Source organism: Rhineura floridana, chromosome 5, assembly GCF_030035675.1.
Source record: "Rhineura floridana isolate rRhiFlo1 chromosome 5, rRhiFlo1.hap2, whole genome shotgun sequence".
NCBI lineage: Eukaryota > Metazoa > Chordata > Lepidosauria > Squamata > Rhineuridae > Rhineura > Rhineura floridana.
This window is the reverse complement of record NC_084484.1, coordinates 164,567,071-164,583,909: the sequence shown is the minus strand read 5'-3', so window position 1 is coordinate 164,583,909 and position 16,839 is coordinate 164,567,071. Positions and strand designations below refer to the sequence as shown.

General features: G+C 39.6%; 1 protein-coding gene across 8 annotated transcripts in view; it reads left to right on the top strand.

Annotated features, from left to right (window-relative positions):
* YAP1 (Yes1 associated transcriptional regulator) overlaps positions 1–16,839 on the top strand; it is a 132,631-nt gene that overhangs the window by 16,151 nt on the left and 99,641 nt on the right. For all 8 annotated transcript variants that reach the window (XM_061628747.1, XM_061628742.1, XM_061628750.1 and 5 more), the window contains exon 2: positions 2,542–2,786. In XM_061628747.1, the coding sequence (XP_061484731.1) occupies positions 2,542–2,786 (245 nt within the window). The remainder of the gene's footprint in view (positions 1–2,541; positions 2,787–16,839) is intronic.

The following is a 16,839-nucleotide window of genomic DNA, read 5'->3' as shown; positions in this document are numbered from 1 at the left end:
GCTGATTCATAGGGTCACCTATGTCATAGTCGACTTGAAGGCACATAACAACAACAACAGGTGAGCAAGAAAGAAGGTCTTGCCCTGGCATTCAAAAGACCACAAAGGTGGTGCCGTGTGAACATCTTTGGAAAGGCTGTGCCATAACTAGGATGCCACTACCAAAGACCCTCATCCTGATGGTGGAACTGTTTCTATTTGGCAGAGACACTCAAGCCTTACACGGTGTGGGACTACAATACCTTGTGGAACGCCTCTCCCGCTATGAACCTACCCGTTCACTTCGTTCAATATCCAAGGCCCTCCTCCGGGTACCAACTCATCAGGATGCCCGGAGGATTGTTATTAGATCTAGGGCCTTTTCTGTAGTGGCCCCCAAACTGTGGAACAGCCTACCTGTGGAGATACGCCTGGCGCCTTCAGTACTTTCTTTTAGGCGCCAGGTTAAGACCTGGCTATACTCCCAGGCATTTTAATGTTCAATGTGTTTCATTTAATTTTTTTTTTTCGTTTAACTTGTTGCTGATTTTATTGTAATTTTATTGTAATATTGTATTTTAATCTTGTTTTGTTCACCGCCCAGAGAGCTATTCGCTATGGGCGGTTTAAAAATGAAATAAATAAATAAATAAGAGTGGGGATTTCATCTTACTCTTTCACCCAGATAATCTAGTCCTTATGAGCACAAGTTATTGGTCTACAAAGTTCTTTTTTTAACTAGCATGCCTGCTTCCACATGCCTGTGTAGGTCATTTTTGGCCTAAAAACTGGCTTGCCTTCCCCCCCCCCCATTTCCCCAATTGGCCTGATTTCCTGTAGTGAGAACAAGCTTCCTTCAGGAGGCAAGTGGCTTCTTAACAACTATGAATACAATTTGCATAATCTGAACTATAGTGAATGTTAATTTAATTATACAGCTGTGGCTTTTTTCTAGCTTTAATGAGGGGGAGGGGAATGTTGGCTGCATGGATCCTCCGATTTGCCACAGAATTTCTTTGAACACATCCATTGGGAAGTGGTATGGGGGCCTGGCAAGGGGATAATTACAGGGATGTGGGGTGATAGCCAACTAAGCCATACTCTGTGCAGACCCATTGAAATTAATTTTGTTAATTAAGGCTGCAATCCAATACACATTTACCTGGGAGTTAAGTCCCATTGAACCCTACTTCTGAGTAGACATATATTGGATTGCAGCCTAAATCTATTGATTTCAATGAATCTACTCAGAATATGACTTAGTTGACTCACCTCCTTTTTGGTTCTTGAGAGTTTAAGAGATATCTGTACAGTTTAAAGTAGAATGCTATTATACTGTGAAAGGGATGCAAAGATGATATCTCTAGCTGTATTCTGAAATGCCAGCATTTATAAATTCTGCCTCAGATAAATAGTATAGGAGAAGAGTTAGCCTGAAGAACAGAGCAATTTGCCCTGCCCTGCTTTAAATCATGCCTTGCTTTCTTTTCCTCCCTCCTCAAATCTTTTGTCATCTGGAACACATTATAGCAAAATCAGAAGTGTATTACTGTTTGCAATGTGGACCTCGTTTGTCCTGTTTTATAACACCATTTAAACAGCTTTCACGTCTGTCTCCGAAATCCATGATAAAGATGTGGGACAAAGAAGGAGAAAGCAGTACAACATAGAATATAGGAAGCAGCCTTATATTGAATCAGACCATTGGCCCATCTAGCTCAGTATTGTCTACACTGACTGGCAGAGGCTCTCCAGGGTTTCAAGCAGGGAATCCCTCACAGCTCACCCTAGAGACACTGGGGATTGAACTTGGGACCTTTGCATGCCAGGTAGATGGCTCTGCCATTGAGCTACAACACTTCTCAAATGGAGGTGGAACTGGGGGAGGAGGTAGAGGAAGGAACAGACAGAAGCAGCTATTTGGCGTTAGGGTTGAGGGCTACCGGAAAATTCTAAAGTATGCACGCCTTTTAAAAAAAAAAGTATAAATGTTCATATAAAACAGGGATGAGGAGCCTCAGCTGTTGTATTACAACTGTCATCATACTTGACCATTGGTGATGCTGGTGGAGCTGATGGCAGTTGGTGTCCAACAATGTCTGGAGAGCATCAAATTCTATATATAAAGGCTTGCATTCAATGCTAGTTGTAGTCAGAATAGGCCCATTGAAGCTAATGGACGTGTCTAACTTAGGTTCATTAATTTCAGTGGGTCTACTCTGAGTAGGACTTGGTTGAATACAACCCAGTTTCCACACCCACACAAAATTAGTCTAATTCCAGTACTGCATTCAATCATTGACTTTAAAAAATGTATATGAAATAATAAAATGCATTTCTTCTTTTGTCGACGAGATAGTGGTCTTGTACCCTTTTCAACATTAGCTTTGGCTGTTACCCTAGTGCTGGAAGCAGCATTGCCCTGTGTTTTGATTTGTCCTTGGAGCATAGGATCAGACTGTCAAATGTTTCAAAATGAAAAGAGATGGTTTTCTAGCACACTGCTGGCGTAAAGGGACCTGGCTACATCACAGACTTAAGCAATTGTTTAATTCTTTACAGGCCAGCACAGATGCAGGTACGGCAGGAGCCCTGACTCCTCAGCATGTCCGTGCTCACTCCTCTCCAGCTTCACTGCAGTTGGGAACAGTTTCTCCAGGGGTTCTTACTCCTTCCGGTGTGGTTCCTGGAGCTTCACCTCCATCTCAACATCTCCGTCAGTCATCATTTGAAATCCCTGATGATGTGCCCCTACCGCCAGGTTGGGAAATGGCAAAGACACCTTCTGGCCAGAGATATTTTTTGAAGTAAGTAAAATTACAGGGAAGGGGGAGGTCAGGTGGTTGCGACAAATCTTTGTGCTTTTAAAAATGTATATCTTTTGATAGAGTTCATAGAATCATAGAATAGTAGAGTTGGAAGGGGCCTACAATGCCATCGAGTCCAACCCCCTGCTCAATGTAGGAATCAAAATCAAAGCATATCGTATCTTGTGCTTCATCTTCTCGTGAAAGATCATGTCCTTGTTTGGCACTGTATGGGTCATGCTGAAAATGGTATTGTCAGCTTATAGATAATGTTATACTTCCATGCAGTTAAACAGTTTGCATATTACTTATAGTGATATAACTCATAGTATTTGAGTATAACTATGAGATAATAAGTATTTGAATATAGCTATGAAGTAAACACTCATAGTATTTGAAGACTCTTGATAATATATGGGAAGAGACACATCTCAGTTGCAGAGTGCATCGTTTACAGCTGGTCTCAGTCTCAGTCAGAAACAATCTTGGGATGGAGGACTGAGAGCTTGAAGAATCACTGCCACTCAGTAGACGGTACTCGTGGGCTGATAAGGTAGTGTCATGCCTTCATATATAATTAGGAACAGGAAAGGTGTGTATTCAGGGATGATGGGATAGGGGACAAGTTCTTCCCCACTATTCAACATTTTTGCCACCACAGTTTGTCTGCCACAGTGAAGTACAGAATGTTTTTTAAAAAATGATGATTCTCTTGATGTCATCAACTATGTATGAATTACACATTTGCCCATCCCTGCTATTTAAGCTCATAAACTCACTTGATTGCAGGCATATTGTGCATACTTTTCATACCTATATAATATGGAGAGATTTTATGCAGAAGTATAGGAAGAAATTGATCATACACCAAAACAAGATGTGCTGATAATCATGGGGGATTGGAATGCAAAAGTAGGGAACAGAGAAGAATTAGGAATTGTGGGGAAATGGGGCCTAGGAGACAGAAACGAAGCAGGAGAAAAACTTATTGAATTCTGTGAAGCCAATAATTTGTTTCTTGCAATCACCTTTTTTGAACAACCGAAAAGACGACTATACACATGGACATCACCAAACGGTCAATATAGGAATCAAATTGATTATATAATTGGTAGCAGAAAGTGGAGAAGTTCCATACTTTCTGCAAAGACAAGACCAGGAGCAGACTGTGGTACAGATCATGAACTGGTCATATCGAAAATCAGAGTAAAGCTAAAGAACAACAACAAAGCAATCATAACACCAAAATACAATTTAAATAACATCCCAGAAGCACATAAAGATCAAATAAGGAACAGGTTTGAGGCTTTAAACTTAGTTGACAGAGAACCAGAAGAACTATGGAATGAAGTCAGAGACATTATCAGAGAAGAATGCAAAAAGACAATACCTCTAGTTAAAAAGAGAGAAAGACCCCAATGGATGACTGAAGAAACTCTTCAAATGGTTAAAGAGAGAAGGAAAGCAAAAGCAAAAGGAGATAGAAACACAGTCAGAACCCTAAATGCAACAATACAGCAACTAGTATGTAGGGACAAAGAGAACTATTACAATAGTTACTGTATAGAAATAGAAGAGGACAACAAAAAGGGAAGAACAAGAGCCCTGTTCCAAAAGGTTAGAGAAATGAAAGGGAAATTTAAACCAAGAGTAGGGATGTTGAATAATCAACAGGGGAACACACTGAATGACTGAGATGAAATAAAAGGAAGATGGAAGCAATACACTGAAGAACTGAGATGCCAGGATGACATTCATTCACGGAGGAACCATATGACGAACCAGGAATTTTAGAATGCGAGGTAAAAGCTGCTCTTAAAATACTTGGAAGAAACAAATCACCAGGAATAGATGGCATACCAGTAGAGTTACTACAAGCTACTGAGAATGAATCTGTCCAAATTTTGACAAATATGGAAAACTAAACAATGGCCCACAGACTGGAAAACAGCAGGGAGTAGAAAAAGGGGAAGGCCAAACAAGAGATGGATTGATTCCATAAAGGAAGCCACAGACCTGAACTTACAACATCTGAACAGGGTGGTTCATGACAGATGCTCTTGGAGGTTGCTAATTCATAGGGTCGCCATAAGTCGTAGTCGACTTGGAGGCACATAACAACAACAACAATAATATAGGACTAGATGGATCTCACAGATGCATGGTCTTGAAGTCTCCATTAAAGTAGGGCTTGTCATACACGATCAGTCCATCCTATTATTCAATGTGACTAGTCCCATAATCATATTTTTAAAAATATATTTATATAGAGATTTCTATCCCACCCTACTAATGCTTATGCAGTACTCAGGGCAGCTTACAACAATTCAGAGTTGCAACAAAGACAGAGACCACAGATGCAACATAATCTTTTCATAAAACACCAAGCAGGTAAAGATATTTTTTATATTGGCAAGCTTTTACCAGCTGGCAGAGAGGGACATCTGCATATCACCTGGCAAAGTGCTCTACGTTATTGGTGTAGACACTGAGAAGGGCTGTAGCTCATTGGTAGGGCATCTGCTTGGCATGCAGAAGTTCCCAGTTTCAATCCCTGGCATCTCCTGGTAGGGTTGGGAGAGACTCCTGCGTGAAACACAGGAGAGCCTCTGCCTGTCCGTGTAGATAATACTGAGCTGGATGGACCAATGGTTTTACTTTGTATAAGGCAGCTTCCTGTATTCCTGTAAGAAGACCCTATCTCTTGTTAGCATCCTCCTCCTACCCTCTGTAGGTAGGACACAAAAAAGGTCCTGCTCTGATCTTAGTGGTGGGCAGGATGGTGGAGGTGATCTGGGTATCCTGGATCCAATCTGCCCTGTTCTCAAACGTATCCAATTTACAATAGTGGCCATTGCTGATGTAACAGCTGAGCATGGTTTTATGAGTCAGTTACAGAATGGAAAGCTGAACTGGTTCAAGATTATCACTGAAGAGGGCTGGTAATAGTTACGTGCAATGACAAACAATAGAAGAGATGGGGAAGGAGTACATAGTGCCTTAGCCCAATCTTGTAATCATGTTTAGTCATTACCAGTGCCAAAAATCGATATTGTGCTGGTTTTAAGGGCATTTGGAGTTAGCACAATTAATAAAGAAACTATTTTCCTTGCATAGTGCAAAACCAATAGCAGCCCTCTAGGTAAAAAGCATGTAAAAGAAAACCAAGAAAATTATTGGTTAACTCCATCTTGTCACTCAAGGGGCAAAATCTTGATATATGTTCATATTGCAATTAGAGCTGCTTTTTAATGTATCATTCATGGAAGGGATGCATGGGGGTGGCGGCTGTAGCCTTGCTTTACTAGTCACCTGGTTACCTTCACAATAGCCTGTGAGGGTGTGTTAGAGTGAGTGAGCAAGCTAAGGCTGAATTTCATGACTGAGTGGGGATTTGAACCTTGTTCTCCCCAGATCAAATCTTAACTATATCTGTGTCTGTGTTGGAATTGCTTTTTAATATGTTTTTAAACCTTTTTTTAAACAATGTTTTTTTAACCTTTTTTAAAAAAGATGCCGTGAAAGCTTTTTAAAAAGTGTTTTTAAAGATGTTTTGTGTTAATGTATTATGAAAATCTGCTCTTAGGATGTTTTAAAGTGTTTTTAGTGCTTTCGTTTGCCGCCCTTGGCTCTTGCTGGGAGGAAGGGCAGGATATAAATCAAATAATAAAATAAATAAATCTATATCCACTACTCCACACTGTGTGTCTTTCTAGGTACTTGTGTTGCTCTTTTGAATGACCCAGAACATGTATTTTTACCAGTTGTTATCTGCTAGAAATTCTCAAAAGAGAAATGCAACCAGCATGTCCTGATTTAACAAACAAATGTTTGGGGCATATTTTCAGCAGGTTTAAACTGGCTTAATCAGCTCCTAACATGGCTAGCTATGAATGAACATGTCAAAATACAATTAAAGTAACTCTGGACCATTAGAGAAGCTTAGCAGAACAAATGTAAATACAGGCCAGTTCAGTTTATTGCAGTTCATAGTAAGGCATGTGCTTTGCATGAAGAAGATCCAGGTTCAATGGTGGCATCTCAGGTTAAAGGATCAGAGAATAGGAGATAGCCAGTGGGATGCAGTGGTTGGACTAGGATGTGGGAGAACAGGATTCAAGTCACCTCTCAGCCATGAAGGTGAGATCCAGTTGGAGCAGGCCATAAGAGGCTAGACTAATAGTTTAATGGTTTATTGTGACATCCAAACCAGGTCATAGTATGGCAGTTAAGAGAGTAAGCTATGAAGCAGGGGAACCCCCAATTAAAATCTTGCCGTAGCCTCCACTTGTTTAGTGACCTTAGGTAAGACTTGGTTCATAATATGGGAATTAACCTGGCTTGCTTTGAAGGGTGGTTGTAAGGCTTGCTGAGATAATGAATGTGAAGCTGTTGTGCAGTAAGCAGTGTTACAATACCAGGCACTTTTGGGGGAAATGACAGCATTTAAGTGAGTTAAGAGAGAGTAGATACATGGATCTAGTGTGAGTTAATAACAGCCCTGTGTTTTAAGATCGTGTGGGTATTTAGTATAGACATTGTGTGGGTATTTTGCACACATATTGTGTATGTGCCTTCAAGTTGATTACAACTTATGGCAACGCTATGAGTCAGCGACCTCGATTAGCATCTGTTGTAAACCACCCTGTTCAGATCTTGTACGTTCAGGTCTGTGGCTTCCTTTATGGAATCAATCCATCTCTTGTTTGGTCTTCCTCTTTTTCTACTCCCTTCTGTTTTTCCCAGCATTATTGTCTTTTCTAGTGAATCATGTCTTCTCATTATATGTCCAAAGAATGATAACCTCAGTTTCATCATTTTAGCTTCTAGTGACAGTTCTGGTTTAATTTGTTCTAATATCCAATTATTTGTCTTTTTCGCAGTCCATGGTATGCGCAAATCTCTCCTCCAACACCACATTTCAGATGAGTTGATTCTTCTCTTATCCACTTTTTTTACTATCCAACTGTCACATCCATACATAGAGATCGGGAATACCATGGTCTGAATGATCCTAACTTTTTTTGCAGCATTACGTCACCAATTTCCATTGCCTTTCCTTAAGAAAAATTAAGAATTATTGTGATTAATTATTCTTGGAGATCTGTTGTCGGGCAGAAAGGTAGCATAAAATGTAAATGTACTGCCTTCAAGTCGATTCTGACTTATGGGCGACCCTATGAATAGGGTTTTCATGGGGGTGAGAGGCAGTGACTGGCCCAAGGTCACTCAGTGAGCTTCATGGCTATGTGGGGATTCGAACCTGGGTCTCCCAGGTTGTAGTCCAATACCTTAACCACTACACCGGCTTATTGTGATTAATTATTCTTGGAGAGCTGTTGTCGGGCAGAAAGGTAGCATATAAATACAAATATTTAAAATAAGATTACAATGTTGGATCCTTGGGGGAGGGCTATAGCAAAGGGTTCCAGGTTTAATCTTTCACATCTCCAGGTAGGCCTGCATGAAAAACGCGAGAAGCTGTTGCCCATTGGTGGAAACAGTAACGAGCTAGATGGACCTAGTCTGATTCAACATTTCATATATTAATTACAATATTGAAATATTTATTGAACTAGCTAGCTCTCCCTATATTAAGTTATCTGAGGGTGGGGTACACAAAAGCAATATATAAAGCATAAGGCTCTATGCATATTTTGTTTTCCACCCAAGTTTGTTAAGGGTTGCAGTCTATCTATCTAAGGCTGCAATCCAATATGCACTTACCTGGGAGTAAGTCGCATTGAACCCAAAGGAGCTTACTTCTGAGTAGACATGTACTGGATTGCAGGCTAAGTCAGATCAAGAATATAGGATTTGGAAACGGCATAGTAGACATCTATGTTAAAGTTACTACTTTAAAATATATGAACTTTCTCTAAAAAGAAAAAAGAATAACTTGTGTCTGTATAGTTGGTTTGCAAAACTATGTGCATTTAGCTGAAAGCTGAAGAACACATTTGATCATGGCCAGTTTTTTTGTCAGTTTTATTATTGCTATGGAAAAGTCTTCCTGCCCCTATGAGTGATCTCTATCTCTCTCTTTTTCTTTTGGTCTTCTCTTGGTATCTGTTTCAAAGGGTCAGGTTTCAATAAGAACAATAAAGAGCCTGAGACTGGAAAGTACACACAAGTCTGGCAAACTCATCTGCGTGAGCAAGATCATTTGTTCTCAAGCAGACATCCAAAGTAAATGATTGAAAGAGCTGCTAGCTGTGAAGGATGTGTCTTGAAGGGGGAAAAGAGTAGAAACAAACCAGGTTGTTAGGAAGAAAAATAAAGGCTTCACTTTTTTTTTAACCTCTCCCTGCTGGGTCGCATGCTGGTCTGGGGAGATTTTAAACAGCTTAATAAGTTGTTTTTCTTTCTGCTTTTCCTTGGACAGGAGTGGTTTGGGAGAATCTGAGGACAGTTTTGAAAGTTCTGCTTTGGCCTGAAGAACAACAACATTGACTCTCCCATATAGATTCTGTGTGTTGTGGAGATGGACCAGGCCCATTGTTTGTGTAGAATGATTTCTTATTACTTTGTAACCTAGGTTACCTAACTTGTAAGACTGACTTGTAAGATGTTTTTAGCAGAAATAAATGCATGAAGTCATCTTAAAGTGGGGTATTTTTTTAACCACAGATGGTAAAAATGCAATTTATGATATTCTCATTATCTCTAATATGGAATATGTGATCTTTGTGCGTGCTTTAAAATTAATATTTTCTTTGCTCACACTAAACTACAATGTTTGACAATCAGCCTCTTAAATGCCCTGGCCAGGGGCTTTGTCTTGCTTTCTCTTCCTTCTCTCACCCTGCTACTACTTCCAGTTTCTGACCATGAGATTGTCCTTGGTGCCAAATCAGTTTGGGACTGGTTGTGGAAGTCTGCACAATCAATATTCAGCACAGTAATAGTCAGTCAAGTTTATTTGCCGGGCCATAGGCCAACACAATTAAGAACATAAAACAAACATATTAAAATTTTACAATTAAAACAGCATTAAAATAGAATCACTTTAAAACCGTTAAAACATAGAATAGAAGTATGTGTATAGATTTATAACCAAAAGATCTCTAAGATCCAAGAACATTGTAATGTTTAGCCCTCAACTTTTGGGCAACAAAAGCGAAATGTAATAGTGCTAGGGCAGAACTGTCCGTACCATTCTGTCATTTCTGTTACTTTGGAGAAAGTGACAGGACTGTTTGTACAGGTGCTGTCTTATGGGCAGCACTATGGTAACTGCCCATCTGGCTCTCGCGCGCTGCAGGAGCATGCACTCTTGACTGGAGAAATGGCTACTCAACCAGAGTGAGCAGACAAATAGCACATTGTATGGAGGGTCTTACTATTTTCTGTAGGCTGGTCCAAAGGTAGTGGGATATTTCAATTTCAATTGATTGTTCACAGTCAGTTACTATTTTCCATTACTCCACTTGAAATCTAATTCTGGGTGTACTCATACTAGCACCTGGCTTACTGTCCTGACCGCAGGATTCACATTTGACCGGTAGTAGTTTAACGTAACATTACTGCTGGAAGATCCAGCAATAGTTCACTGCTGTTTCCTGTGGACTGCTTGAAAAAACAGAAACTGGTTCAGGTGGAAAACTGGTTCAGGTGGAAAGCTGTGTTAATCTGTTTTCCACACTTGTAGAAATGATTGGCTGGCTGTTTTTTAAGACCTTCAGAATCAATGAAGCCGGCTTGCTGATTGGACAGAAGAAAGTTATACTTAAAATGGGAAATTGGAAATAACAGTTTAAATCATCTCCTGTGTTTGGTGTAATGTGGCCGGCCCAGTTGCTATTGCACCATATTAATCTACCTATTAGCCTATTTCATTTGTGATGGCAGTACAGAAATAAAGCACATTATTGCTGGAATCAATGTAGTTTGTCTGTAATTGCTGTTTGAAAGGCAGGGTACATTGGCATCTAAACTGTGAGCAAATGAATAGTTAAGCATGGAGTATTGACTGTCTGCCTGTGCAATAAAGTGGTGATGGTCATCTGAACTGGAGGCACACAATACTTACAATTCATGGTGGTTTTAGTCCTAGGGCATATTCTTGTAGACATATGAAGCAGCCTCCTGAAGATAAGCAGGTCTGGGACTGGTTACTACCTGGATTGGATACAGAATAGAGAACCCTATGTATGCTGTCCTGAGTTCCATGTTGGCAGGAAAGTGGGATGTAAGAATTGTCACCTTCGAAATAAAATTTGGAACAATGGTGCAATTAACTATTTGCCTGCTTGTTCATGGCGAACAGTGACAGCACATGGACTAACAAGCAAGTGACAACACCTCATCACATGCAAAAAAATTTCTTTTGTTAAAAATAGCACTGCAGTTGTCTTTCTAGCTGAAGCATTTTATAGTAAACCACCAAGAAAACTTTATGTTAAAGGATGGCATAAAATGTTATAAGTAAAGAAGTATTTCCAGGCAAGTTGTAGAAAGTGATTTGAATCCCAATAATGTGATTTAAATGAATTTAATAAAAATAAAGTTCTTAAAAATGTAGACACTCTTAACATTTTAATCTGGGCCCCTCAATTAAATATGCTCTCGCTCACTTTGGATTGTATCTAAGTCATGCTCAGAGTAAACCCATCAAAATCAATGGACCTCAGTAACTTAAACCTATTGATTTCAATTGATGTTTTCTGAGTCTGATTTAATGGGATACAGCCCTGTGTTCTTTATGAACAAGAAGGAAAAATGTGTCATGATACCAAACATTAACATGGCAATAAGTAAAATAATGTTATGGTGTAAAACCATGAAGGTTGGATCCAGACTTAATCAGGTTTAGAGTAGGCTCATCGAAATCATTGAGACTTGTCCCACTGAAGTCTCCATCCTTTATGTTCTTGCTTGACTAACTCTGTACACATACATCAATTCCATGAACTCCACTGCTCGTGTGCCAGCTTTGGTGCATCTGGCCTAGAGATGCAGAAATTTTGAAGCCATGGGGGGAGGGAAATATTCCCCCCCTTCCCTCTCCAGAAAAATACAGATTTTTGGGGAAAACTGGAAAAACATGGATGCTTATTTTTTAGTGTCCTTTGCAGATTGAAAGTCACTGAAACTACTTTTTAATTTTTTTGTTACAAAATGTGCTACAGGCTGCAGAACTGTAAGGAACCCAACATCTCTGGTTTTGCCAGTTTGTGAGAAGCAGGTAAAATACAATAACAGAAGTCATCAACCTCATATTTATTTACTTATTTATTTATTAAATGTGTATACTACCCTTCCTCCCAAAGGAGCCCAAGGTGGCTAACACACAATTAATAAAACATCTAAAAATGTCTTTTAAAAAGTAAAAAAAAGAGAATTATTATGTATTATGAAATTATTGTGTCTCCTCCAGTCCTTCACAGCATCAAGCAGACATAAAGTAGTCGTTTCCATAGAAAGAGCTGAGGGGGTGGGGAAACCAAGTCTCAGTGAATGGAAATGGACTGCCTTCAAGTCGATTCAGACTTATGGCGCCCTATGACTAGGGTTTTCATGGTAAGCGGTATTCAGAGGTGGTTTACCATTGCCTCCCTTTGAGGCTGAGAGGCAGTGACTGGTCCAAGGTCACCTAGTGAGCTTCATCGCTGTGTGGGGATTTGAACCCTGGTCTCCCAGGTTGTAGTCCAACACCTTAACCACTACACCACACTGGCTCTTACTACATGAGATTTAATCAGGCTCATTTTCTCTATCATTTATTAGTTTTTGTTCCTTTGTGTTGCTCTGTACTTTCTCCCTCTCCCAGTCATTTGAGGCTTAGCCATAAGGGCAGAAACAGATCCACCAGCTATGCCAACCAGAGAAAACCAACAAAGTAGGCACTGATTCCTTCTTCCTTTTCTGGTGTCAATGGCAGTGCCTCCTAAGACCAGAAATGCATCTTGCTGTTGCATTTGAGAGTTGAACTATCAGTGTACAGTAATTGTAATGATCTGATAATGTACTTGCTTTTCCTCTGTGTACAGGAATTGTAATGATCAGCTATTATATGTAGTCTTACTAAAAGACCTGTTTTTTAAAATAATTTTGGTGGAGTAAATATACAAATAATTGGGTGTTAGAACAAATTAAACCAGAACTATCACTACAAGCTAAAATGATGAAACTGAGGTTATCATATACTTATGGACACATAATGAAAAGGCATGATTCACTAGAAACGACAATAATGCTGGGGAAAACAGAAGGGAGTAGAAAAAGAGGAAGACCAAACAAGAGATGGGTTGATTCCATAAAGGAAGCCACAGACCTGACCTTACAGGATCTGAACAGGATGGTTCATGACAGATGCTCTTGGAGATCACCGATTCATAGAGTCGCTATGAGTCATAATCGACTTGAAGGGACATAACAGCAACCTTGTCTTAAACATTTTATCCATCATTCTAAAAGAAAATATTTCAGAATCCAATTTTTTCCATGGGGGGGGGGAGGAGAAAACATTTTGCCCTAGTTTTTTTCTGAGCCTTCACATCTCTAATCTGCCCTGGCGAGTTTAAACCACAGTGTCCTGTTACATCCAAACTGGAAACTGAGATTTGTTCTCTGCATATTAGCCAGCAAGTTCAGATTCTTTGTCATAGTTAAAACTGTGGAATTCATTTCCACAACAAAACGTGACCACCAGCCTAAGGCAGCTTTAAAAAGGGATTAGAGAAATTCATGGAGAATAAGGCTGTCAGTGACTATTAGTTGTGTTGGCTATGTGCTATCTCAAGGCCAGAGTCAGCATACCTTTGAATGCTACTTGATGAGGAACAACAGCATGTGAGAGGTATTGCCTTCCAACCAGCCTATAGGTTCTGTCATGGAAATGGCATGAGTGCAGCATGCCATAAAGTTTATATTATATTTCTGGGTATATAAAAGGTGTTCCGTTCAGAAAACTATGGATTTGAAAATTAAAACTTTGATTTAAATCTGTGGTTGTCGTACATTCAAATCAATCCATATTCTCCTAAAGAATACCAACAGTTCTGTTGGCATTGCTCCTTTGTTGTTGTTATTTATTACCTGCCATTCACCAGCACGTCCCAGGACAGGTTACAATTTAAAATTCAATATTAAGAACAGCTAAAACAAAATACAGTCACTGGAATAGGGCAGGTCCTGAAAACGTACATCTCAGTTGCCAAAGGCCAAGGTAAAGCAGCGTGTCTTCAGCATATGGCAGAAACTATATAATAAAGGTGCATGGTGCTCCTCTGTGGGGAGGGAATTCCACAGCCTAGGAGCCACCACAGAAAATGCCTTCACCCAGGCTCCCACCCTTTCAACCTTTAAGGAACTACAAAGTGGGCATCCTCTGCCGTTCTTAACACCTGTGAAGGTCTGTAGAGCAGGAGAATAGTGTTAACAGGTTGGTGGGTTTCTTACTAATTTTTAAATATACTTTTTATATGGCATTCTCAATAAACAGAAGAGGGCTAAATATTGTTTTATTCCTCATGAGGTTGATAGTTGGTTCTTCGAATGAACCTTAGAATCATAGAGTTGAAAGGGGCCTATAAGGCCATCAAGTCCAACCCCTTGCCCAATGCAGGAATCCAAATTAAAGAATAAAGAATTGTTGTCAAAAGAATTATATATAGTAATTGTACACCTTAGAGTCTAGTGCAGTTAGGGTTGTTGTATTTGCTTTGAATTTAATATAAAAGCATATGACAGTATTGTCTCAAATCTCTACCCAGTGCCAACAGTAAAGGGGATTAAAACTTTTTTCCCCTTTGAGATGGCTGCTTGACATATTTTATTGCCTATTTAATTTTAAATATTTATAAGGTGCTTTCATGTCCACCCAAGGCTTTGAACCGCAATATTGCTGTAAAATACAACATAATATGACACCATAATCAAACTTTCAAAATTAAACAAATGCAAAAACAATCAGTACATGTAAAATATAATAATTTAATCCCATTTCCAAATCAATAGCAGTAAAACAATACAGCAGCAACATGTCTTAAATCCTGTGTCCGTTAAAAGCCATTTGAAACAGATGGGTTTTTCAAGTCTTTTTGAATACCTTAACTCAGGTTTGGGGAGTCGTCAGACCTCCAGATGTCACTGGACCACAACTCCCATCAATCTCAGTGAGCATGGCCAGGGAATTTTAGCCCAGTAACATCTGGAGGGCCAAAGGTTGTCCACACCTGTCTTAACGTTTTGAATTAATGAACTTTAGGCAATGATTTGATTTGATTCTCAGGGCAAGTAACGTCTTAAAATGTATTGGGTGTTATGCATTTAATACAGTTTTCCTTTGATATTAGTTCATACTATTGGGAAGTTCTCTTGTGTACACCCCATGGGAATGTCACAAAATTTGTGTCATTCTCATGTATTTTAATGGAGAATGTGCAGGAGTGTTTTGCAGTAGATTGTGCCTCAGATGTAGAATAATTGTGAAGACTAACCTGATGGATTATAGCAGTGGTTCTTAACTTGTTTTGGGTCACAGACCTCTTTGAGAATTTGATGAAACCTATGGATTCCCATAAATATATAAAATTCATTTTATTGCATTGGGATTTTTTTCTGCGCCTGGTTCATGGACCCCCTGATGCCCATCCATGGACCTCCTAGGGGTCAATGGACCACAGGTCAAGAATCCTTGGATCATAGGCTTATTTCACTTTATTGAATCTCTCTAGTATAATAAAAAATATTTCCAAAGGTGATAGAAAAACTATTCTTTTTGTGTTCAGTTGGTTCTTAACATGTATAATTGATGACATTTCTCATCTAAATATTCATTTGTTATGATTTGTAGATATTAATTCCTTAATACCATTCAGTTAATAGTGCATTAGTCTAATTCATTAATTTATCTAATAACGAGAGAGAGTGAATCTTGTTATGTCACTACACTGGGTGACTTGAGAGAAATAAAATACCTCCTGGTCCCTTTTAAAAATAGCCCCCAATTGCTTTCTTCTTTGCAGGGTACCTGTAGCTCTTCCCCTCCTCCCCCTGTGGGTAGAAAAATAGTTTAGAGGGATAAATGGCAGTGTGAAAAAGGCTAGAGAGGAAAGGGGTTGAGCAAGCCCTCCTTCTGTTTTTTTTTCTAAAAAAAATCAGGCTTTCCAAGGTAGCTTTTGTTGTATTGTTTGGTATTTTTGCCTGTAATAATAAGCAGATGTAGCTAGAATAGGTTTAGTTACGTTTTTGTCCTTTGGCTGGACCATGAAACAGAGTGCAAAATGGAAGGCTGCATTTCTCAACCATTGCATTGGTTGACTCTAGCCGGAGAGTGCTATGTAGCAAACGTCTTCACTTGCCTTAAGAGCCAGCCTTTGGGGGCATATCACCTGTTTGTGAAACATCATCTTTTGACATCTTTGTTGATGAGCAAGTGCTGTCAGGTGTTAATCTTTATTTCTGAGAGCTACTACTGGGCGTTGCAATTGGAACAGGAAGCTTCCTGTTCCTCCACGGGACTGTCTTACTCATTGTATGTTTTCCATCTTTCCCGTATGCTGATGTAGGTCAGTTTGTACATCCCACACATGCGAGAGGTTTGAAAGCTTTAATTCAGACAAGATGGAGTCATGATGGAACAGGAAGAGCAAGACACTCTGCTGCTTTTGGTTGACACCAGAAAACCTGTACTGCCTGAGGCAGTTTTTAGGCTTCATGAGTCTTGGAGAGTTTTGACTTACTAGTGAGTCTTCCTGAGAACTCAAGCTTTTTTGGTCTTAATTACAGTTGAATTAAAACCAAAGCGGTTAACCAAGGCTTGCTATTTGGTAGTTAAGAATGCTGAACTCCTATTCATTTTGGTGGGATTTGCACTAGCACAGTGCTCACTGGTTTGTACCTCTAGCGTCCTGTTGTTGGGAGAGAAGTGTTTAAAATAGACCTATGTACCATGCAAATGGCAAGCTGAACAGAGACATCTGTGTTGCTTTCGAAATGCTTCCTGTTGGCCAGCTGTAGGTTGACATTGCAGTGAACTATGAAGTGGGGGTTTGGCTTCATCCTTTAAGACAAAAAGCAAGCTCTAATTAGCAGCAGATGATGATTT